The sequence below is a fragment of the Aulonocara sp. 'chitande type north' Nkhata Bay genome, linkage group LG5 (assembly GCF_057382095.1).
Source record: "Aulonocara sp. 'chitande type north' Nkhata Bay isolate Kocher_YH1m ecotype deep benthic linkage group LG5, A_spYH_male_GT1.1, whole genome shotgun sequence".
Classification (NCBI taxonomy): Eukaryota; Metazoa; Chordata; class Actinopteri; order Cichliformes; family Cichlidae; genus Aulonocara; species Aulonocara sp. 'chitande type north' Nkhata Bay.
In genome coordinates, this window is record NC_141348.1 from 48,477,425 (window position 1) to 48,500,535 (window position 23,111).

At 42.7% G+C, this 23,111-nt stretch overlaps 3 protein-coding genes across 6 annotated transcripts; 2 read left to right on the forward strand and 1 right to left on the reverse strand.

The window, feature by feature from the left end:
• Positions 1-2,817: 2,817 nt before the first annotated feature.
• Positions 2,818-8,331, forward strand: LOC147331610 (butyrophilin-like protein 1). The gene is made up of 5 exons (XM_086294041.1): positions 2,818-3,045; positions 4,371-4,709; positions 4,798-5,076; positions 6,009-6,140; positions 7,044-8,331. Exons 1-4 carry the CDS (start codon positions 2,970-2,972, stop codon positions 6,125-6,127), a joined length of 813 nt encoding a protein of 270 aa, XP_086150167.1. The 5' UTR covers positions 2,818-2,969; the 3' UTR covers positions 6,128-6,140; positions 7,044-8,331.
• Positions 8,332-10,196: 1,865 nt separating this feature from the next.
• Positions 10,197-14,506, forward strand: LOC147331611 (putative butyrophilin subfamily 2 member A3). 4 transcript variants are annotated; one of them, XM_086294044.1, is made up of 6 exons: positions 10,197-10,405; positions 11,922-12,254; positions 12,770-13,048; positions 13,183-13,313; positions 13,409-14,086; positions 14,340-14,468. In XM_086294044.1, exons 1-4 carry the CDS (start codon positions 10,330-10,332, stop codon positions 13,299-13,301), a joined length of 807 nt encoding a protein of 268 aa, XP_086150170.1. In that variant the 5' UTR covers positions 10,197-10,329; the 3' UTR covers positions 13,302-13,313; positions 13,409-14,086; positions 14,340-14,468. The 4 variants fall into 4 exon arrangements, with proteins under 4 accessions (XP_086150170.1, XP_086150168.1, XP_086150171.1 ...); XM_086294042.1 differs by having other exon boundaries at positions 10,213-10,405; positions 13,964-14,086; XM_086294045.1 differs by lacking the exons at positions 13,183-13,313; positions 13,409-14,086 and having other exon boundaries at positions 10,213-10,405; positions 14,340-14,506.
• Positions 14,507-18,166: 3,660 nt separating this feature from the next.
• On the reverse strand, positions 18,167-22,437 carry LOC147331612 (CD276 antigen homolog). The gene is made up of 6 exons (XM_086294037.1): positions 21,830-22,437; positions 20,281-20,619; positions 20,071-20,106; positions 18,991-19,275; positions 18,759-18,881; positions 18,167-18,337 (listed from the first exon to the last, which is right to left on the reverse strand). Exons 1-6 carry the CDS (start codon positions 21,894-21,896, stop codon positions 18,249-18,251), a joined length of 939 nt encoding a protein of 312 aa, XP_086150163.1. The 5' UTR covers positions 21,897-22,437; the 3' UTR covers positions 18,167-18,248.
• Between the last annotated feature and the right edge of the window lie 674 nt (positions 22,438-23,111).

Consider the following 23,111-nt stretch of genomic DNA (forward strand, 5'->3'; position numbering starts at 1 on the left):
TTTAAGGGTCCTTTTCACCCACATGTTATCAGTATTTTTTATATAGGTTTGTAAGTTATTGTCAGCTAGAGTTGCCTGAATAGGTATAGACAGCATTTGTTCCTCAATGGTTTTCCATTGGGCAGTGTATGATTGGTTGAAAATGAGCTTTCTGAACACTAAAACACGACCACACGACCCTGCTGTGAGAGTCTAATCCTGCTGAGTCCACTTCAGGCTGCAGCTGGTCTGACTCAGTGTTCCTGGTTTAAGTGACCGTTCAGGTCTCAACATCTGCAGAGCAGGTAAAGGCTGATGTTAGAGTCCAGCAGCAGGATGAGATCCTTCCTTGGAAGCAGCTGAGTGTGGAGAGGAGATTTATGTAAACCAGCTGAAGGTAAAACAGTGTTCAGTTTGAGGGTGACCTTGGGGTCCTTAGGGACTAGTAGAGCGCTATACAGGCCATTTACCATAAACTGCACATGCTTACAGCCACCACTGCCACTGTGCAGTCCTGGTAAATGTGATGCTGTTCTATGAAAGCGTACGTACGCTTTGACTTCTCGTCCGACCGGCTCAACAGACGAAAGCATAAAAAGAGTCATTGTTTATGTTTCTGCTTCCAGCTGCCTGCCAGCTGTGGTTTTCATAACAGGAAATATCACAGTTATAAAAGGTTTAATGCACTGAGTGCTGTCACACTGATGTGACACGCAGAAACTTGACATGTTAACCACGTACTGGATTTGACAATCTGACACTCACTGTTAACTCTTTCATTTTCAGATGAATTTACAGGGACAACAACCCGTGAACCTTTTTGCTGCCTCGATGGCTGTTATGGTTGAAGAGATGATCCTCTCACTAACTGCGAGGTTCGATTTTCCAGCAGTGGAAGTCAATACTGACACTAATGAACTCACTGAAAATCCTCATAAGATGCAAGAGAACAGGACGGGAATCTTTAAGGGTCTCATCGTCGCTTGACTAAAGATTTTCACACATTTTATAAAAAGCCAGAGATTTTTAACACCACATAACGACTACAACCCTGACTGCACAATGATGACCCTGAAATAATGAAGATGATGGTAATAATAATGAAATGGCTAACCCAGAGTCTGGACCTGAAATCAATCGTGAGTCTCGGGGAGATCATCGAGGACAAACCCCGGATACGAACAGGTCTGTAACATCAGGCGCTGGTGTACTGAAGACCTAAAATGCTGCCTGTGTGAGCGAACAGAGGTCACTAAATCTGACCGTGACCTCGAGCACTGTTTGGACCCCTCAGGTGATCAGTGTTTGATTAAACACACTGATCATAAGAGGAGTGATGCTTGTGAGCTGTGGACAGACAGATGATGAGCTTCTCCATGACATAAGCTCGGTGATCGCTCAGTCAGGTGAGCAGTTGTTCACAGATTTACAGATTTAATTATTCAGATCTACAGTTGGTGTGTAATCAGTCAGATTAAGTCCTCACGTGTAGCACTAACAGCAGGTGTGTTTCAGTCCTGCCACGGACGCGTGAATCAGTGCCGTCATCTGTGGAAGGTGTGCTGGTCGAGCAGGAAAGGAAGAAGATGTTCGTGGAAGTTCATCCAGTCAGTGCCAAGAACTCTGCTCATCTGAAACACGTGTAACAGTGCAACACAACGTTTGGATCTGATCATGCCCAGAACTAACAGGTCAGCAGTTACACAAACCGCACCTGTAATGCTTCAACATTTACTGTGCTCACAGCATATCCATTCACTGTGGACCCCTCGCTGATTAGAGTGGGCTGTAACAGTGACCCCGGGTGCAAAAGGGTGCGTTCACTGGCCTTTTTTCTGGGTTTTCCTAATCAGCGAACACTGACGTCCATCCTTTATCCTGAGCTTATCTGGGTTATAACAGCTCTGTCTGCGTAAGCTCAGGTCAGGTCACGAGTTTGAAATGAAGGGCACGGGACTCCTTTGGGTTCATCAAGCTGTTTCATTTTATCCCGAGTCCCAGGTTTTTAAGCCCTAGAGGAGATCTCCCCATGGAGGGGTTCCTGAGCGTATGAGACCCATGCTGGAGGCTAATGAATCTAACTGTGGGTAAAATAAAAATCAAGGTGGAATAAAGCTGTGAGTCATTAAAGAGCTTCATGAGGAGCAAGAGAAAAGAAGTTGAGCTTCACAAACACAGTGTTTGCTTCACGTTTACTTTGTTGGTATCTGGTCCCCTGTTATGTTGCAAGATAAATATGATGACGCACACTCTTTACAGCAGCCAGGACTGGTTGGCAGCTCCATCACTGCTGTCTCTCCTGCTTCAACCACCAAACATCAGCAGATGTAGTTTGGACAGACAGTCGTTCAGGCTGTTGGCTGTTGTGTAGATAAACTGATCCTGCCTCTCTGTGTGTGTCTGTGTTTGCGCTCATTGTGATTTCTCTGCTTATGGCCGTGAGCCCACAGCTCCTGAAGCAGGACCGCGCACGCTTAAAGCCGCCACTCCCACTACGAACTTCTGGGAAATGTGGCGCAGCTGCTTTGTTTTATCAGTGAATGCAGGTCTTTGAAAGTTGAACCTGTTCATCAGAAAAAGGATACAATCGTGTTCCTGAGAGCTGCGATTTCACAGAAAAATTTAAAGTGATGAAAGTTTTAATGTGCATGTGAATACTTGCTGAGTGAGTCTGCTGTTTCTACTTCCAGAGTTAGGTGTCTCACACACACACACAAACACACACACACACACACACACACACACACACACACACTCACAAACACACACGCATGCGCGCGCGCACACACACTGACAGTGAAGACTTGTTGGTTCCTGCTGCAGTCTGTGTCCGACCATCTCGGTGTGCGAGCCTTCCCAGGTCTCAGGTTTTGGTCTCCGGTTTGCAGGAACTGCTCCGACTTTATTTGGTGCTTTAACTGCAGAGATTTCACCTCCTAACCAGCTGCTGTCGTTCGGATCACGGGGACGAACTGACTTTATTCAGCATCATGTTTTTAGCGGAGCTTTTATCTTTGTGCGTCTTTCCTCTGATGATGTTTGCAGTAACAGCAGGACATGAAAACGGTAGGAAATCATCAATAACTCTGATCATTTCTCACAGAGTCTCCCTGATTCTGTGCTCTGACCTCCTTTATAATTTATACCAGCTGTACATGTCTCCAATACCTTGAATCCAGACTATTGTCTCCCATTCATGTAATTAAAATGTGATGGCGTGCTGTGAACTGCCTGCTCTCACAGCAGTTTGTGGATCCAGCTGCTCCAGATGTGAACTGACCAAGTGAAAAAACTCCCCTACAGTTAAAGACACCGGACATAATCTATGAGCTCTCTTTTTGTTTTTGAGATTTGGTTTGTGTATAACGTCAGACATTTGTTCTAACATTTGTTTTATGATGAAAGTTTTCTTTAAGGACTTGATTCTGTGATCGTTCCCAAAGATGTGACGGGATTATTTACATTCATTTCATGTTCTTCTGTTAAGATCGGTGGATTTAAACAAGTATAAGAAAAGAATTCAAACTTTAATCTCAAGTATATAATGTACCTAATAAAGTGACTCACTGGACACTTTATTAAGTACATTGTTCAGCTCTCACTCAATTCTCAAATCACGTTAGCCTTTCTCATTGTTTCCACACACGTCACTGCACCTTGAGGCGGCTGTTGTTGTGATTTTATATAAATAAAATTGAATTGAATGAACTAGTTTGATGATCAGGAGCTTTGATGAAGGACTTTAAAGGTTTTAATGTTGATCACAGAACAGATTTGTATCTTTAAATCAGCCTGAGCTCTTCGTCTCAGTCTTCACTGTGTGTAAATTCCACGTTAAACTATCGCAGCCTCATCATCACTGCTACTGCTTATCAGTGTTTCTGTTTATAAGTGGAGGCTGTTTGGGTTTGATGTTGTCAGACCTTTTTCTGACAAGCTGCCCAAAAATATGTTTGCAGGTCTGTTTTTTAGTCACAAATACGGGTTAAACACTTGTTACAGATCCGAGCAATAAACAAAGCATCGAAAGAATTCATGTTGACAATTTTTTATTGAATTTACAGTTTTTCTTGATTGACTTGCCTGCTGCATGACAGCAAAGTCCAAATTTTCCAAACAGTTAAGACACAGGCACAAACTCATCATCAAGGTGACACATTTGGTTTGCAAAAGATGGTTTTGACTGAAAAAACAAACTGTTGTGATGAGCTGTGAGACTCAGACGAGTGGATCAACACACTAGCAGATGTCTTCAGCAGTGAAGCCTGTGCAGGAACAATATGAGTGTGTGTGATGTGCTGGAGGAATGTGATGTTTTAATACTTATCTCTGAATGATCTGCATTTGTTCTGTGTTTAAACATAATGATTTAAATATGTTTCATTCTTCAGGGCGAGGAACCGTCGTGGTGGCTGTATCTGAAGGAAACTACATCATCTTGCCGTGCTCGCTCAGCTCCCAGGAGAGCCTCGTACGAACGCGCTTTCACTGGAAGAAAGACGATGAGCGGGAGGTGTTTGTGTACGACGCCGGCCTCCATCATAATAACAGACGTTCAGGTCAAGATGAGCACTTCAGAGGACGCATGTCACACTTTTCAGACCAGCTGAAGTTTGGTAACGCCTCCATCATCATCAGAAACACCAAGGTGGCCGACAGTGGAGACTACACCTGTGATTTTCCATTTCATCAGCCGGACAGAGAAACATTTAACGTCACCCTGGTTGTTGGTGAGTCTTTCATTTCTGCAATCATCCTAAGAAGTTATTCCAACCTGAAACAGTATGGAGTGTCCACTTTCTCCTGCTGTGTTCACAGGTGCAGCTCCGAAGCCGTTTGTTGGGATCCTGAACATCAGCGAGGTCGGGGTGCAGCTGAAGTGTGAGGTCAGAGGTGCTTCTCCAAAGCTGAGAGTAGAGTGGAGGGACAGCGATGGGAACATCCTTCCTGCTGAGGAGCCACAGGTGTCACGCACAGGAGAGCGCTATGACATCACCCTCCTCACCACGGTGACCAGGACAAACAGCAGCCTCTTCCACTGTGTAGCCACGCAGGAGGAGCTCAGCCACCGAGCTGCTGACGAGATCTTTGTTCCAGGTTTGATTCCCGCTCATCATGTTTCCATCTGTGATGCTGATGTTTGTATGTTTTAAACAATGCTGTGAAAAAGTATTTATCTTCCTTCCTGATTTCATTGTTTTTTGCATATTTGTCACATTTAGATGTTTCAGATCATCAAACAAATATAAATAACAAAGTAACACAAAAGGTAGTTTTTAGATTATTTATCCAAACACAGACACACACTGTGATTAGGCAAATCTTTTGGAAAGCTGAGTTTAATTTTCCTATTTTAAGCATTAATGCTGCCAGAGCTGAAAACCAGAAATGAATAAAAAAAGACAAAAAACTTTTCTGAAAAAGTGAATTAGACCAAAATCTGACAAAGCAGCGCGTCATGAAAGAGAAGCTGAGACAAGTCAGTGACATCTATCGGTGATGTTTGGGTACAAACTCGTGTTTAAGGCTTTATGGTTCACACAGAGAGTCATTATCTACCAATTAACAGGAGTTGGAAAAGTGGTGAAGCAGGAGTCGCCGACCTTCCAAAGTTACTCTGAGAGCACATCGGTGGCTCATCCAGGAGGTCAGTAAAGAACCCAGAACAACAGGCAGCACTTGTGTCAGTTTAGGAGAACAGACCAGAAAATCCTCCACACTGGTGTGACGCACTGTTCATCAGTTATCACAGACGCCTGAGCGCTGCAGAGGGAAATACAAGCACCTGTTTTCACACAGGTTAAAGGTCAGGGTAGGACGTTTTTGTTCCTTTAATAAATAAAAACATCACTTAAAAAATCTTATTTTCTGTTTACTTGGCTTATAAAATAAAACATCAGGAAGGAAAAAAAACGTTTTCACAGACGTGTTTGTATTTTTTCATTGATCACAGACGCTGATCTTATTTCTGTGGGTTGAAACTAAACCTGACCTTTAGTGTAACAGCTGGATTGTGTCGTGTGTTTCAGCCCAGCTGTTTGAGTCCTGCAGTGGAGACACCGTGCTCATAGTTTCATTTGTTTCTGGGATTCTTTCTGCGCTCGTCGTTTTGTCTCTCTGTGTGTGTTTCATCTACACTACAGCGTAACTCGCCTTTAAAGGTACGTTTGAACATATTCACACCTGTGGACCTCGTCAAGAATGATGCAGTAACAAATAATAGAGACATGAATGAATAAATGACCAGAGAAAGAAAAGCTGACCTCAAGCTGTCAAACAAAAGTCACATTGAGTTTGTTTATTTTGTTTTTTAATGTCCAAAAAGTATCAGATGAGGGAACAGTGAGGGAACGGTTAGGGAATGGTTAGGGAACGGTGAGGGAACAGTGAGGGAACGGTTAGCGAACAGTGAGGGAACGGTGAGGGAACAGTGAGGGAACGGTTAGGGAATGGTTAGGGAACGGTGAGGGAACAGTGAGGGAACAGTGAGGGAACGGCGAGGGAACGGTTAGGGAACAGTGAGGGAACGGTGAGGGAACGGTGAGGGAACGGTTAGGGAACAGTGAGGGAACAGTGAGGGAACGGTTAGCGAACAGTGAGGGAACGGTGAGGGAACAGTGAGGGAATGGTTAGAGAATGGTTAGGGAACGGTGAGGGAACAGTGAGGGAACAGTGAGGGAACGGTTAGGGAACAGTGAGGGAACGGTGAGGGAACGGTTAGGGAACAGTGAGGGAACAGTGAGGGAACGGTTAGCAAACAGTGAGGGAACGGTGAGGGAACAGTGAGGGAACGGTTAGGGAATGGTTAGGGAATGGTTAGGGAACGGTGAGGGAACGGTTAGGGAACAGTGAGGGAACGGTGAGGGAATGGTGTGCAGAGTTCCTGTTTGAAGTACAGATGTATTCATGATAACATGTTTTTATTCTGACCAACAGAATTTATTGTGTTTTGTTGTTTTAACAAAATAAAAATTCTCATCTTCACAGGACCAACATTCTTCATGTGTATGTGTGATTTTAAAAGCAGACTTTATGTAATAAGTACTTTTATTTCCTTTTTGCAGCTTCTCAGTGAAACCAGAGACACGATGTTTCTGTGAGGCTGATTTACAGCAGACTCCAGGCTCCAGAACAAAGTTACTGAGGAAAACAGATTCATACCTCAGTGAACTGAAATACTGAAATCCTGCGTTTCCTTTGTCTTTATGTTGATGCAGCTTATTACAGGGAAGGAAATACTCTTGCTTTAATTTATGCCATCTTTTTTAATTGCATTGAGAAGCAGTGCTTTCTATGATGATCATGAAATGTGAAAACAGACACTGCATTTGACATGTTGTTATCAGGAAGTGAACTGTGAAGCACGCGAAAGTGCAGCTGGTTTTAATTCTGTTCGGTCCTGTTACAGGACGTCTGTGAATGTTTTTAGTGTTTGTGCTCCCAGAACTACTGCTCTCATTATTATTATTATTGTATGTTTCATGTCTGCAGACAGACGGTCTCGGTCATTAGTCACACAGAAGATCGTTTCACAGGTCGTCCCATCTCAAATCAAAGAAACAAACAAACAAACAATTTGAAAACATGAACGTTGTGCTGTTTATAGACGTGTCTGGGTCTATGTTGAATTGCCTTTTTAAAATTCTGTCACTATAAAAACTGTTCAAGATCCTTTAAATTTAATATCTGATGCAACGACTGGAGCCCCACTCCTAAAGATCCATATTCACAGAGCCATGTTTACAAATGTGCACATATACAGTAACTAACTGTGGCTGTGTGCAAAATGTACCTCTGCTGTGTAATGTACAATCTTCTTTTCAAAACACGTTTTAGAGGCTTCCTCCTCATCATCATCATTGCCCCTCCCACCTCCCATCCTCTGCCCAGTGTTTTTCTGATGAAGGCAACGAGCAGAAACATGTCGATTGAGTAATTCAGTCGTTCTTGTTCCCACGATGCTGCTCGAGCTTCACCTTCTTTAGGCTATAGCTCTTCTCCATGCACCTTGAGTACAAGTGAAGTTGTGCCAGAGATCTTTGTGTTTCCACAGATGTCGTCCTGATCACATCAGCTCCAGTTTTATGTTTTTACAGAGAAACAGACGCTCAGAGCTCCACATGCAAGCTTGATGTGGTCCAAGGATGAGCGACGTCCCTGTTTTTTACTGTTATTTAGTCTGTGCTGATACTTTCGCTTCCACTCTGTGGAGGCTTGATGCTCAGGACTTTTAAACATTAGTTTTCTCCTTTTTGTTGGTGAAATGAATGAATGAACTTTCTTGTGGGACAACTAGTGCCTTCATGCTCATGAAAAAACATGAAACATTGTCTCAACTTAAAAATAAAACCTTTTCCAAACTCTGTCTTTTCGTTTTTACAGTTAGTTTCCCTTCTTGTTGATGATGTTTCTGTTAGAACAAAGAGCTGTGTCAGCTTTTTTAGCGTCTGTTCTTAAATGCTGAATATTATTCCATCTTTCATCCTGCAGTCAGCTGTAAAACATCTCAACTCTACATCACAGGCTGACTAAATGTTGCTTTGTTCGCTTTATTTAGAGTTTGATTTTACTCAGACTTCTGCACATCACTCAATGAATTTATGAATATTAAATGCAGTGCTTTTCTGGCGCCCTCTAGTGTCCAAAACTCCAGCATGCAGCAAACAGCAATGAGCTAATGAATTAAATGCAGCCTTTACTGGTCCATTAGAAAGACTTGAAGTCTCCTTCTCTCTGTGAGTTGTGCTGGCCTGTGTCCTGCGGTCCTCCTTGCAGGCTGTCCTATCCCTTCACCTGGCTCTCTGGTTTGGGGTGGGTGCCTCTTTCTTCCAGGATTGTTGGGGGTCCGGGAGTCTGGGGCTCGGGTATCCTGCGCCTTTGGGGGTGGGCCTTGGCACCTGGGTTGTGCTGGCTGGTGTCCTACCTGGCCTTCGGGTCTGTTCACTGTCCCTTGGTGTCTGCGGTGTTCGAGGCCCTTCTCTCTGGGTGCCCTTACTACGTCTGTGGGGTGGGGATGTGCTTGTTGGCTTATACTTGATCTCTGTGGTGACTTTAGACACTGGTGCAGACTTTCATTGTTTCTCAGAAAAAACAGAGACATCTGGTCTTCTTGGCTTTGTGGTCTTTGCTATTGGTCACGACCAATCTGGGGCTTCTGGGCTTTATGGTGTTTGTGTTCCAGTGATTTGGGCGAGCTTGATCGGGGTGGAGTTGTTCATGCAGGACAAGTTACCACACACCAGTGTACTGTATAAAGAGCTAAGAGAAAAAAAATGGAGAGGTGGCGAATGATGCTTTAAAATAACATTGATTGTCAGACGCCCCAACCTATTACTGTCATGTGAGCCGAGCGCTGCTCACTCTTAAATTCTTTTCTGCATCCCCCCCCCCCCCCCCCCCCCCCACACACACACACACAAAAGAATAAAGTACTATAAATGAAATGTGTATTTTTATTCTTTCCACCTTCTTACATTTTTTTTGCCTTAGTGTGGGAGACACGTGGAGCTTGAGTTCTTCATTACCTCAAAATCATCCTTGATTTTATTCAGCTGAGTTTAAATAATGACTTTGATAATGACAGCGTCGGGCTGCTGTCTGAATGTAACAGTAACAGAATCATGTTTCAGCAGCTTTCATTCGGCCGTCCACATGTTGGTCAGATATTTAAGATATTTGTGGTTTTTGTTTGTGGTTTTGGAAGGATGAGGACTGGAGGTGGACTCTGATCAGAACCTGTACAGGTATAAATCTTCTCTGGACTCATGCCTTCTGTGTTTATTGGGCGGCGCCCTGCATTAATTCTTGCAACGGGCCTGCGCATGTTTAAACGTGACATGCCCACAGTGAACTAGGAAATGTGATGCTGTTTTGTTTCGGTGAACTGCACTTCTCTGGAAACAGGCGGTTTTTGCATGTTCCTCTGTCATCCAACCAGCTCGACCGACGGACAGGATGTAACAGCTCTAACGTGATGCATGCATGAAAAATGTGAAGTAATGAAAGGTTGACTCCACGGGTGACGATGGTCTGCACGTCATAGATTTTTCTCTCCAGTCTGTTAAGGCAGAGTTTCTCTCACACACACACACACACACACACACACACACACACACACACACACACACACACACACACACACACACACACACACACACACACACACGCACCAGGGAAGACCTGCTCACATTCCTGCTCCAGCCTGAGTCACACCGGACTCAACGACTCGTGAGCTCCTGGGATCTTTTTGGATTTCATTTTTTGGGGATTTGCAGGAAGTGCTCACTCACTTTTAGAGATTTAAGCTGCTGCTGTTTGGATCGCAGGGAGGAACAGACTTTATTCAGCAACATGTTTTTATCGGAGCTTTTATCTCTGAGCCTCTTCCCTCTGACGGTGTCTGCGGTAACAGCAGGACATGAAAACGGTAAGAAATCATCAGTAACTGTGATCACAGCGTCTCCCTGAGAGTTTGCTCCGACCTCCTTTTAAGTGAACAAACTCAGAGCTTCACAGCAACGGTTCAAACTCACCTGCAGTCAAAGACACAAGCCTTCCTGCCTTTTTGTTACGGTGTAAATATTAATTAAAAAATTATATTTATAGTCACATATAATAAATGCTCACTTCAGAGAGAAGGGAAGAATGAGTCTTAGTCTAAGTTTGTCTGTTTTATATTCCACTTTTAAAATTCAATTTTATTTAATTCAATAAAAGGTCAGATGAACAGGATCAAATTTTGGGATTTACTTACCTGAATAATTGCATTAAAACATCCAGTGAGCTGCAGTTGTCTGGGTGCCTTCATGTCAGAGAAGAATGGCGAGGAAGGCAACTCTAATAACCTCTCGTTACAACTAAAGTGGGCAGAAGAGCATCTCTGAACACACTTTGGACCTTGTAGATGGTCTGCAGCAGCAGAGGACCACACTGGGGCTCGCTGTCAGCAAAGAACAGGAAACTGAGGCTAAACTGAGCAAACAGCAGAATAGAAAAACGTTGCCTGGTGTGATGAGACTTTATTTCTGCTGCCATGTTTAGATGGCAGGTCAGAATATGGCGTAAATAAAAGAAAGCATGGCTCCATCCTTCCTGGTATCGTTCCAGCTGCTGGTGGTGTGGGTCTCTGTACCAGCGAAGTCCACGCTGCCTACCTGAGTTTTGTTGCTGACCATGTTTATCGATGAATGACTACAGTGCACCATCTCCTGATGGCTGCTTGAACAGGACAGCACTTAAGGCTTAAAGAAGCTTAAACCATCTCCAACTGGTTTCTCGAACATGACGATAAGATCAGTGTACTCGAATGACCTCCACAGTCACCAGATCTCAGTCCAGCAGAGCACCTTTGGGCTGTGGTATAATAGGAGATTCACATCATGTAAGAAAAGCTGACAAAGCTGCAGCAGCTGTGTGATGCTAACACATGGACCAGAACCTCTGAGAAGTTAGCTTGTTGACTCTGCGCCATTAACAGCTCTGAAGGTAAAGACGGTCCAACTGAATAAGAGCAAGGTTTCCCTGATAAAGCTGCTGTAGGAGGCATGCATGCTTTGTGGATTGCTAATGTTTGGTTTCTATGTTTGGTTGTGGGGTGTGTGCTCCACAGGTAAAGGTGATCACACTCGCCTGTTCACTTCACCTGGGGTTGGACGAACATGAAGTGAGCACAGGAGGAGTCTGTGTGCTTGATGGTTTTCCTGTCCTGGTGTTTGGCATGTTTGAAATAAACAGGAGTGCATCCAGTTTATTTTTCATCTCATGCTAACTTCCTTAAATGATTTGGTCATGTGACTCAAATGCTGAATAAAACTGTTTTCTAACTCGGTTATAAACTGTTGTTGCAGTTGAGATGACGTGTTTACGAGCTACTTATTTTAGATTTAGCTCTGTATTATTCATGTTTTGTTCTCATGAGGTTTAAACTGTGATTCATTCTTTAGGAACCGTCGTGGTGGTGGCATCTGAAGGAAGTTACATCATCTTGCCGTGCTCGCTCAGCTCCCAGGAGAGCCTCGAACGAACGCGCTTTGATTGGAGGAAAAGCGACGACAGGGAGGTGTTTGTGTACGATGCTGGACTTCATTACAACAACGGCCTGCGAGGTCAAGACGAGCACTTCAGAGGACGCGTGTCACACTTTTCAGACCAGCTGAAGTTTGGTAACGCCTCCATCATCATCAGAAACACCACGGTGGCCGACAGTGGAGACTACACCTGTGATTTTCCATTTCATCAGCCGGACAGAGAAACATTTAACGTCACCCTGGTTGTTGGTGAGTCTTTCATTTCTGAAAACAAACCAAAGACCAAGTGTAACAAGCGAAGCACACGTGAACTTTTATAACAGACAAGAGGTGAAATATTCCTTCTTTACCACAATACTGATATAAAAACTTTATACTGATTTGATATCAGTAATATTTGGTGTTTTCTGCTGTTAATGACAAAAGTGTATCGATCATGCTCCACACTCTTAGTGCTGTTAGTGTTGGTTCAAACAACCCTTTGTGGGGAAAGTGACCGCAGATATTTATCTCCTGATGCCTCTGCTTGTTCTCGGGATAAGAACAGGGTGTGTTCAGACAGGCTGGCTGGTAGGAAAACAAATCAGCAGAAACAAATCTTATTCTACATTCCTCAGATTCAACAGTCCTGTGTCCTGTAACCCACTTCAGACGTGTCATGAAGCAGGAACAACAACAACGCAGAACTTTTCCCTGTTTCACTGAAGACAGTTTTAAGCTGATTTGCTTGTTGTGACTCGTGTTTCCTGCTGCTGTGTTCACAGGTGCAGCTCCGAAGCCGTTTGTTGGGATCCTGAACATCAGCGAGGTCGGGGTGCAGCTGAAGTGTGAGGTCAGAGGTGCTTCTCCAAAGCCTAAAGTAGAGTGGAGGGACAGCGATGGGAACATCCTTCCTGCTGAGGAGCCACAGGTGTCACGCACAGGAGAGCGCTATGACATCACCCTCCTCACCACGGTGACCAGGACAAACAGCAGCCTCTTCCTCTGTGTAGCCACGCAGGAGGAGCTCAGCCACCGAGCTGCTGACGAGATCTTTGTTCCAGGTTTGATTCCCGCTCATCATGTTTCAGTCTGTGAATGATGCTGTTTTCATGAATGTGCTTTTCGTTGATCACAGACTAAATTGTGGATGTCATGGAGACTCGTGTTGACAGCAGGCTGGTGTCGTGTGTTTCAGACCAGCTGTTTGAGTCGTGCGGTGGAGACATCGTGCTCATAGTTTCATTTGTTTGTGGAATTCTCTCTGCGGTCGTGCTGATAGCTGTGTACGTGTGTTTCCTCTACTTTACCGTCTAATCGTCCATGAAGGTGCGTTTGAAAGATGGATTATATCAACATCTCTGTAATCTGCAGACATGACTGTACCGCGGATATTAATTTTTGTTTTATTATCTTATTCACAGCTTCTTTTTTGTTGGGTCTTTTATTCTGTGTGTGTGTGTGTGTGTGTGTGTGTGTGTGTGTGTGTGTGTGTGTGTGTGTGTGTGTGTGTGTGTGTGTGAGTGATGTTGCCTTAAATATAATTTATTTGTCATGAGGAAGTTTCACTGAGCATATTCACATCAGTTTGTTCTGTTGTGTGTTTGATTGTTCTGGAAGGTAAAGCAGGAACTTGATGTGTTCAGGTTCAGGTTGATTGTCTGCAGTTTCACACGTTGATGTTTTGTACGTTTTTAATCGTGAACCCAGGAAAAATAGGAGTTGCTACAGAAACAAAGAAAAGTTATGTGAATGATTAAATGACCAAAGAAAGAAAAATATTTATGTTAAGCTCGAGCTCTTTTTGCAAAATCACATTTTTGGTTTATTTGTTGTTGTTTTAATGACCAAAATGAAAAGTATCAGATTCGGGAAGTTTGCATCGTGCCGTGATGTGTTTAAAACAGGGATGATGGGGACAGGAGGTTAACTGGTGTGAGTGTGAGTGGTTGTCTGTGTCTGTGTTGGCCCTGTGACAGACTGCTGATCTGTTCTGGGTTAACCCCGCCTCTCGGCCTATGGATGCTGGGATAGACTCCACCCCCTGCGTCTCTGAGGAGGATGAGCAGAGGAGGAGGGATAGTTGTTTCTCCTGCTAACAGGTGATGTGTGACTTGTTGAAACTTGGAGTCATGAACATATTATAGATGCAGATTAATAAGCTTCACAGCTGCTTCTGCTCACTGAGTTCATTGTTAACATTAAAATCTTTAGAGTTAAAGAGTTTCACTCACAGTCCAGTGGCTTTAAATGAGATGCTGATAACTCATCTTTTTGGGAGCTCCATTTATCACATGTATGTGTTGATGTAAAAGTTGCTTTTGTGTAATATTTACTTTGATCTCTTGTTTGCAGATTCTTGGAGAAACCAGAGTGATGATCCTTCTAAGGATCCTTGTAACGGTGACACCGAGCTGCCACATCAGACACTCAGAAGAAACTTACTGATTCTAAGTTCAGGAAAACAGATTCATGCGTCAGTGAAATGAAATCTTTACTCTTGTCTCATATTGAGTCAGCGTGAAGTAAATGCTGCTGTTTTATATTTATTTTAAAATGATGGCTCATGATGAAATGAATGTTTTTTATTGTCACATGAAGCAGTGACTTCCATGATGATCATGACACATGAAACATGATCATGGCTGTTGTTACTGGGAAATGAACACTAAGCTGCAGTAACGTCCAGCTTTGCTCTGCACTTTAATGTTTGTGCTCTCACACTGTCATTACCTTATGAATGCTACGTCTTATATCTGCAGTCAGATAATGTTAACCATCATTACACAGCAGACTCTCGTGCTGTTTCATTTAATTAAGACAAATATGGCCATCATCTTTTATTCATTCTCTTATTTCTCTATGTGCAGATTTGAAATTTTGTATAAAATCTTTCCTTCTAATTTAAAGATTATTTGCTGCTGTTCAGAAACCTGAAGTAGAGTAGCAGGACAGTGATGGAAGCATCCTTCCTAATGAGGAAGTTGTACTTTTACTGAGCAAGTCTTGACTTATATGTGTATGTCTATCACTTGTATTCTTCTTTCTAAAGTCTTTAAAAGAAGACATTTTCTGTCCTTACACCTGACCGTTTACTTAAGCCACGTATGACTGACCCGTGAATCTTTCAAGCCTAAATTGTAACCGTGTGTGTGTATATGGGTACGTTTATCTCTGAGGTATAACACTTCTTTTTTAACTCCCAAAAGTCAAAAAATGTAACTACAAACAGTTCAGACGAAGGCATTTCTGTGTTTTTCACTGACTGATCAAAGAAAAAATAATGATGATCAAAAATGTAAAAATAAATAAATAAATAAAATCTGAAGGTTTAAATAAATTGTTCTCTTTGTGTGTCTGCAGCTCAGACGCAGTCTCATACATTCAGCCCAAACTTCAGACTCAGATGATTTCCCTCGTTTTGTTTTCACTGATTCGTTTACAGTGCAGGGACTAACGTGTTGTTAAGTAAAGTGTTACAGTAACTACGTTATTATTGTGGTAACAAGCACGGTAACTAGTTATTATGCCAAAATCAGGAACCCGTCAATCGTTACTGGGATTTAGAGTCGTTATAGGGCTTTGGAGTTGACGTAACGCCGCAATGCATCGTGGGAGCGCAGCACCATATTGGCAGGCCACGACTCAAAGATTCCCTCAAGATTCAAGACTCAAAACTCTTTATTTGTTGCATGCATAGTCATACAAGTACAACACGCAGTGAAATGTATCCTGACCTGCTCCTCGACTGTGCAAAAGAGGGAGAGAAGAACATTATGTGCATTAAGAATATATACATGGGGGACATTATGTGCAGTAGTAGATTTGTATGCAGCAAGTACGTTAATTATGTGCAGTAAATGAATTAAATAAACATCAACACGTTTCAGAAACTGGAGCAACTCAAATTAATCCAGATATAATTAAGAATCAGACAAAAATCCTCTTGTTAAATGTCAGAGGTCCAAAACACATAATTAGTGTCTTCTCAGGTCCCTCAAGACTATCCAGAACAGAAGAGCAGGAAGTATGTGTGTACTACAGCTGTTTTTATAATCATACATCCAGTCAGTCGTTTCTGGACTTCACATATTTCAGTTCATGGTGTGATTGAGTTGTTATTTCTTTGTCAGGTTAATTGTAATGATTCTGGTTATAATTGTTCGTGCATGTTAAGATTATATGTCTCAGTACTTTGATACTATGTTGCTAAGATATTTAATATAAGATATTTAGCACTAAGTTAATAGCAGCGGCCATAATCCCCACAATAATAACATCCAGCTGTATTAGTTAAAGGACTGTTCGACTGTTTAGTTTAACTGCTGCTAGTTTTACCGTATTTGTGCCTTAATATGAGCAACTTGTAAGACACGTGTTAAAAAGCTTATCTATGGTCTACAGGGACCCCTTGTGGACATTGTGAGATATTGTTGTGTGGAGAAGATGGAGTTACTGTATTGTGATCATAGTTATCTGTGACACGTAAACGACAAGTTCAGTTATGGCTGCACCGCCTGGCAAGCACTTTGATGCAAACAACTCTTCTGTGGGAATTTATTAAAGACCAATAACCCAACTCCTGCACTGCTGCAGTCTTTCCCCAACCAGACCCTGGATCAACAGTCAGGTACGACACATGCTGCGTACTCGGTCTCTTGCATTTACATTTTTCCTTCAATTTTGCGTTTACGTGTGGACGGGATTTTTTTTAAAAACAAAAATGGAAAATCTGTTTTCAAAAATACCCGTGTACGTGTGGACGTAGCCTAAGATGACTTTAGGAATTCTGTGTCGCCTCTTGTTGTTATCTGTAAATAATAATAAAAAAAGGCACCTTCACATACTGTGTATATTTAGAATCCAGACTCTTCAATTTGTTTGCTAGAACATGCATCACATCCAGCTAAAACAAACTGTGACATACTTTGGCTGTAAAGATTTTGTGTTCGCACTCTGATGATGACGACAAGCTCGTCTATTCGAGGCTGCAACACTGCAAGGCTGCCATCAGTTTATTAATAAGAATACAGTATGAGTATAATACAGAAAACTGATCACTCACATTTAGCATTCAGTCTTTAAAGCAGAATTTCCAGAGATAGATTTTCCCTTCAAGGGGGACAGGAATTTTCACAGAAATTGAAAAAGTGTATTAAACGGGGCAGGACCCAAAACAGAGCCTTGAGGTACACCGTGTTTAAGAGGGGCTATTTTGGAGTTATGGGGGCCCATATTGATGTGAAAAGACCTTCCTGACAAATAGGACTGAAACCACTGGAGGGCAGATCTTTTTAGGCCAGCATGAAATTCTAGCCGTGATAACAGGACGTCGTGGTCGACCTTGTCAAAAGCTGCTGACAGGTCCAACAATAGAGGCAAGGTTACCAAAAAAGTAGTCCCAGAACTCTTGGACCTAACTGTATGCTGTAGTTGTTTCACATGGTTTTTCCATATGAGACAACTACTTTCCACTTCTTTATTAAACAAGATTTAAAAAAAAAAAAGACATTTAAAATCTTTATTTTTTTATTAGAAATTAATTTACGAATGTAAAATGATTTCTATATTTATGGACAGTGATAATAAAGCTTCCCGGTGCTGAGCCAGAAAAAGATGCCAGAGTTTAAAGTTAAAAGTGTTTATTTAGAATACTTTAAAAAGTGTGATGCAAATTTTATAAAATCTGTGTCAAAATGCTTAATAAAATCATAAAATACACAAATATCCATCATTTTGAAAGCAGCTTGATACTTAAATACATCAATACCAGTTTTAACAGCACAAACGTCATCACTGTGAAAGGCACAGCTGCTGATGACTCTGAGTAAAAACAGATTTCAACCTGAGAAATGTTAAAAACAGATGTGAACACCTCCAATACAGACAGACGTTCCTCCAATAAGTCGACTCGACAGGAAGACAAAAGAAAAAGTCAATCTCATCAAGTTTAAATACAGTCAAAGGTTTGCAGGAAACTTTGGTTTGTTCTGACAACAACGTGAAGCTGAGTGATATTTGAAGAAGTCAAAGCAGCTTTTTACCATCTGACATCTAAAAAGTAGAACCAGTTTGTGCAGGATCACCAGCACCTGCAGCAGGTTTTGGAATGAAACACTTACAGTTGACATAATCAATATGATCTCCTTGACTCATCACAGACTGCAGTGTGAAACATGGAAACACAACGAGACAGATTTAAAAAATAATAATAATAATAAAAGGGATGAAAAAACAAAATATTAAAAAAGCCACACAAACACACTACAGCTGTGACGTTAAACAGTCTGTGAGTGAAGCGTCACCGTTACAAGCTTCCTTAGAAGGATCGTCTCTCTGGTTTCTCTGAGAAGCTGCAAAAGCAGAAAAAGTGAGAACATGAAGGATGAGATTATAACATCATGTCTCTGCTTTACTCACAGATGGAGAGAAGCAGCAGTTTGTGGTAACTGTGGTACAAAAACATGTAGTCAGAATAAAATTATGATTTTAGGTTTGGTGGCATTATGTGAAGATGAACAGCTCCATGTTGACATGAACGTGCCTGAAACTATCAGAATAATCCTGCTGTGCACACTCTGACTTAGTGTGTACACCAGGATTATTAATTATTAATAATTATGAGTTTTTATTTTCCTGTTTAAAGCAAAGGATTCAAACATAAAATGTCAGGAATGTGAACTCGACACTGATCAAATCATCTGTTATATGGCTGTCTAACCTTACAGGTATATGAAATAAATCATAAATAATAAATCCATTATTCTGACTCACCTTTCTTGTGTTTTCTGATGCACTTTGCAGCTACAGATAGAGCCAGAGTTGCAGCGACTCCAGAAAACCACAAACCTATGAGCACACCGACTCCACAGTGGGACTTCACCTCAGACGTTTTCTCTGAAACACATGAAAGTTCATGCAGGACTGTAGCAGGACGCCACACACAGCACACTGGATACACACAAACATTAAACACACTCTAAACAACGACACAATAAGATCTTACCACAGTAACGCACGTCGATCTGATCACGGGTCACATGGCCCATCTCCTCCTGCGTGGCTACGCAGTGGAAGAGGCTGCTGTTTGTCCTGGTCACCGTGGTGAGGAGGGTGATGTCATAGCGCTCTCCTGTGCGTGACACCTGTGGCTCCTCAGCAGGAAGGATGTTCCCATCGCTGTCCCTCCACTCTACTTTAGGCTTTGGAGAAGCACCTCTGACCTCACACTTCAGCAGCGCCTCGTCCTCGCTGATGTTCAGGATCCCAACAAACGGCTTCGGAGCTGCACCTGTGAACACAGCATGAAGCTGCAGTTACAGCACAAATGTGCTGTCATGCTCTCATGTCCTTCTCTTTCCTGATGGAGATGTCGACACATCGTGTGTGAGAGCAGAGAAATAACAACCTTTACTACATGTTACAGCAGAGTTTGGGAGGACTTTCATTTATCAGCACAAACAGGAAACGTCCTGAGTCCAGCTTCACAGAAGTAAAAATGATGTCATCATTATTGAGCTTTCAGACAGGTTGATTTGTTAGACTGTGACCCAGAGTGTGACCTTACAGACTGATCAGAGAAATCTGAAGGCTTGACTGAGAACATCACTGATTTCTACATCTGCGCTCTGTGTGCTACGACTCTGTGCCCCAGAGGGAACGTACCATTACTCACACATTTGGACACCAGCACAGGTTTGATCCCAGTCCACACAGCAGCCTCTACAAACTGCACATGTAGAGTTCAGTGACATCAGAGTCAGGCTCAGCACCGACTCCTCTGATGTACAGGGTGGGCCATTTATATGGATACTCCGTAACAACATGGGAATGGTTGGTGATATTAAAGTCCTGTTTGTGGCACATTAGTATATGTGAGGGGCAAACTCCTCAAGATGGGCGGTGACCACGGTGGCCATTTGGAAGTCGGCCATCTTGGATACAACTTTTGTTTTTTCAATAGGAGGAGGGCCATGTGACACATCACACTTATTGGTAATGTCACAAGAAAAACAATGGTGTGCTTGGTTTCAACGTAACTTTATAACAGGTTACAGATGCACACATCAGTGACATCATCACTCACCTGGGATTTCTCCTGATCGATCTTTCAAGGTGAGTTCTGAAAGGCAAAAATTAAACATGTGTTTTTTCACACAGCATCATGAACTCATGATGGAGCTGATGTTTCTGCATCACCTTTGTGAGCATCTCTTGGTTCAGGTAACAAACTGATGAGGTGACAGCTTCCAGCAGAGTTATTAAAGGGTTTATTTTCACGATGCTTTCTACTCACCAACAACAAGTTTAATGCAGAACCTTTGTTCTGGCTGCAGATGTGGAAAATCACAGGTGTAGTCTCCACTGTCAGCCACCGTGGTGTTTCTGATGATGATGGAGGCGTTACCAAACTGCAGCTCTTGTGGGAAATGTGAGACCCGTCCTCTGAAGTGCTCGTCTTGACCTCGACGTCCATTATTGTAATGAAGGCCTCCATCATACATGAACACCTCCTGTTTATTTGGTGCTTTTTTCCTCCAATCAAAGAGCTTCTGTTCAAGGTCCTGATTGGTGCTGAGGGAGCAGGGTAAGATGACATCACTTTCTTCTGAGACAACCACTGTGACTCCTGGACCTGAAGAATGAAGCATGTTTGATTCAGTATGTTGAAATATGCAGTTCATAGTTTGACTGTAGCTCAGACTCAGTGTGTTCAGATATTTTACTTCACTTGTCTGTAGCTCAGGTCACTGATAAGTCCAACATACAATCTACTGTGATAGGATCAGCTCTATCGTCTTGACGCCTGCTCAGTCATCCAGGTAAGCAGATGGCAAAAGGTGGATTCTGTTCATCTGTAAGCAGCGTTTTCAGTGGGAGAACTGAACTGAAACTGAAAGCGCGTGAACAGGTGATCAGAATCAACCTTTTGGGATAAACTTTTGCCATCTGGTTGCTTCTGATAGAATACAGGTTTAAGGCATGTCCTCATTGCTTTAATACTTCTAAATAGAAGCTGTGCTGTGGGCAGAACTTTGTGCCATTAGAAACTGAATTTAAATAAGTTCAATTCAAATTACAAAGTTCTGCCCATCTATCATACTATGTTTCATGTAAATGTATAAAACAACTTACTGTGAAATAACATTTTTCCTCACATTAACATTTATGTGTACCATCATTAATCCTCATAATCTTATCAATAATACTGATGTCTGTCAAAACACATTCCTGGAGACGTTACAGTCATTACAGCTTCTCTGCACTGCTTTAACACACTGTTAGAAACAGAAACCCCACTTTGTCAGTCACAGCACTATTTTAGTGTTAATTATAATCAATACAAAAAATAGATTTGAGACGACACAGAGGGGTGTTCAGGTAGAGGAGGTAGAGAGTGCTTTGCTTTAAATTTTGGGGGGTTTCCATCAAAGAGGAGCTTCAATGATCAGAGAAGCTGCTGCTATTGTAAAAAAAAAAAAGACCCAGCAGAGACTTTATTTCCTCAGGATACTGAAGAAGGTTCACCTGCTGCTGGAGCAGCTTCTCTCCAACAACTATCACTGAACTCCATCCTTATTCTATTGTATTCTACTGATCCGTGTTTATCAGTCTAAACTAAACGCTGCTGACTGTACCAGAAAGCAACAGAATATTTCAAATGAGCTCCAAAAACTGCAGACAGAAGTTTTCTTTAAGTACTTTTACTCCAAGTACTGTAAGACCACCCAGATGTACTTAAAGTGAGCGATAAAAGGATCCAATTCCTGCATTCCTCATTTCTGCAGAAATTTAGAATATTTTCGCTCAGAGCTTTAAATATTTACTGTCATTAGTTTTCTTACACTTTTCATTTCCTATAACTGCAGATACAGTCAGGAGACAGATGCACAAAATCCTCACAGACTTCATTTCAGCAAACTGAAAAAAGCAACGGCAGACGGATCGGCCAAGAGCGGGGAGCTGCTCCGAGCGAAGACGAGAGGAGAGTTACAGAGCGCGAGCTGACCGGGCTTTATATACGGCGAAAAAAGCTCCCGACCGACAGAAATGTTCCCGACCGACGACGGACCGCCTCTTTCCCCGACCGACGACGGCCCGCCCCTTTCCACGCCCGACGACGGCCCACGGCCCGCCCCTTCCACGACCAACGATCTCCCCGACCGACCAGCTCCCTGTAGTGTTCCCAACTTAGCGACTTTGTCGCTATATTTAACGAGTTTTCAGACCCCTTAGTGACTTTTTTTTCTAAAAAGCGACTAGCGACAAATCTGGCGACTTTTTCTCGTGTTATTGGAGACTTGTTTATGACGACTTTTTGACGTGAAAGCGCGGATCGCTTTTACTCTCAACAAGCAGCGGTGCTGCCGTGGGCACCTCGCCCGTTCCAAAGCGCTCACGGGCGGAGGACAGTCCTCCCCCCGCTGCTATCAGGGCAGGAGATGTTCACGCCTGTGCGTCTAGACTGCAAATGAATTGCGCATGAGCGAAGCCGCTGCTCCGCACTGACTGTGACGCAGTCAGTTCTTCTTTTACTCTTATGCTGTTTTGTGGATCACGAGGTTTAAAACTACTTATAAACACACACACAAAGTAACTCCTCCAGAGCGCCTATTTCAGGTCACTTTTGCCGGTCCAAGCCCGGGTAAAGGAGCAGGGTTGGAATTGTGACATTAAAAAAATTTTGGCCGGAGTCCTTCTGTCTCCCACCACCTGCACTGGGTCCAGGGTGCGTCCCAGAACAGAGCTGGCCTTCCTGATGAGTTTATCCAACTTCTTCCTCTCAGCTGTCGATAAATTGTGAGACTGTGAGTGTGAGAGCCCCCGGCCTATTCAGCATGAGTAGAACGAGGGGGGGGAGGGGTACGTATGAAGAGTAAATGTTATGGGCGTTATACAACAGAATCATATGTATAGATTATAGTTTGAACTAACAATAAACTAACTAACTAACAATAAATCATGATGTTGACATGATGAATGTATATGAATCAAGAGTAATAACATGAAAGAAAAATGACTCGTATGTGTATGAAACTTAGGAGTTTTAGGGGAAGTTAGGCAGCAGCAGAGTTGGGTGTGGTAAAAAGAGGAACTGTAGTGCTGTGCTAATCAATACTGAAATAT